Source organism: Physella acuta, unplaced genomic scaffold, assembly GCF_028476545.2.
Source record: "Physella acuta isolate Inbredline_101_S28 unplaced genomic scaffold, ASM2847654v3 ptg000677l, whole genome shotgun sequence".
Taxonomy (NCBI): domain Eukaryota; kingdom Metazoa; phylum Mollusca; class Gastropoda; family Physidae; genus Physella; species Physella acuta.
The window spans coordinates 502,406-504,286 of NW_026732196.1; the positions used below are offsets into that span (position 1 = coordinate 502,406).

General features: G+C 41.8%; 1 protein-coding gene across 1 annotated transcript; it reads right to left on the bottom strand.

Annotated features, from left to right (window-relative positions):
* Nucleotides 1-213: 213 nt before the first annotated feature.
* Nucleotides 214-1,881, bottom strand: LOC131949192 (matrilin-2-like). Its single transcript, XM_059310980.1, has one exon. The coding sequence runs from the start codon at nt 1,879-1,881 to the stop codon at nt 214-216; it is 1,668 nt and encodes a 555-aa protein (XP_059166963.1).

The following is a 1,881-nucleotide window of genomic DNA, read 5'->3' on the forward strand; positions in this document are numbered from 1 at the left end:
CAAAATGATTCTTCACGGATTTGTTTTTTTTTCATTTATTGAGGTTGAAAAATAATGCAACAAAATAATTCACATTGATTGTTGGTGCTAAAGTTTTAAAACTGTAAACAGTTATAAAAGTGATCTAAGAACTATCTGTGAAATTAATTAATTTTTTTATAAGCAACATGCAGAAAACAATAAATTAAAGACACAATTGTTTCCCCGTCCTTCTCACTGAACATTGACGACGTTATTTCTAAAGACAAGCCTCAGCTTTGAGAGCAGGAACTTTATGAGTGTGATGACGTCAGGAACTACTACAACTCCCACGGTGATCGCGAACAAAATGGCGCCAAATAAACCGACTGTCTCTGACGACATTCTGTCGTCTGTAGCGGAAGTCTTGCTCCGTATGTAGGACGACAGGTCGTGAGTCTCAACGGTCAAGTTCTTTTTGATCTGGTCAATTACTTTCTGAACGGCCATTAGAGTACTGGACATGTTGATTCTGGTCTGAGTCCTACAGGAGCAGGGACAATATGGTTGTGATCTGGTCTTGACACAGGAGCTACCATCTTGGTCAAGTTGGTAACCTAGTGGGCAGGTACAGGTGTAAGAACCTAATGTGTTGACACAGGTATTTTCACAGGTGTGTAAGTTTTCTTTACACTCGTTGATATCCAAGCAAGTGACGTTGTCGTTGTTGTCTAAACGGTAACCATGGAAACAACTACAGACGTACGAACCAATAGAATTTGTACAATTTTGTGTACAATTGTGTCGGTCTTGTTGACACTCATCCATATCCACACAGGTAAACGGATCGTGTGGGTCAATGTGATAGCCGTCCTTACATGTACACACGTAGCTACCGGCCGTGTTTTTACAACCATCAGAACAGTTGTCAGTTCCTAAACCACATTCGTCGACATCCACACAGAGAAATCTGCTGTCGTTGTGTAACTCATAACCTTGATGGCAGCTACAGGTGTAACCACCTACAGTGTTGTTACATAACTGGGAGCAGTTGTGTGTTGTAGTTTGACACTCGTCTATATCCACACAAGTTTTGTTATCTGAAAACAACGTGTATCCATGGTAACATCCACAGCTGTAGGAGCCGTTGAAGTTTGTACAAACCTGTTGACAAGAAGAGCTCAGGCACTCGTCTACATCAACACAGTCTCCAATCTTTGTGTCCATCACATAACCAACATGACAACTACAATTATAGCCGCCTTCCGTGTTTACACAAATTTGTGAGCAGTTTTCCAAGTGTGAAGCACATTCGTCGACATCCACGCAGGTAAATCGGTTGTCTTGTAAACTATATCCTCTATCGCAGTCGCAGTTGTAGCTGCCTACTGTGTTGTTACATAACTGGGAGCAGTTGTGTGTTGTAGTTTGACACTCGTCTACATCAACACAGTCTCCAATCTTTGTGTCCATCACATAACCAACATGACAGCTACATTTATAGCCGCCTTCCGTGTTTACGCACATTTGTGAGCATTTATTCAAGTGTGAAGCACATTCGTTGACATCCACGCACAAAAATCTGTCGTCTTGTAACGTGTATCCTTCGCGACAGTTGCAGTTGTAGCTGCCTACTGAGTTATTACATAACTGAGAACACTGGTTTGATGTATTTTGACACTCGTCGACGTCTTCACATGTCGTCATATCCGCTCCAAGCACGTAACCGTCGTTACACCCACACGTGTAGCTACCGTCTACATTGTTACACTTGTGCTTGCAAGGAGAACTCAGACACTCGTCTACATCAACACATATATCTTCATCAGAGCCAAGCTTAAAACCTTCTTTACACCGATCCATACAAAGAACAGTAGCGAAATTATATTCTGACCATAAGTCCTGCAAGCCATTTTCTGTCAT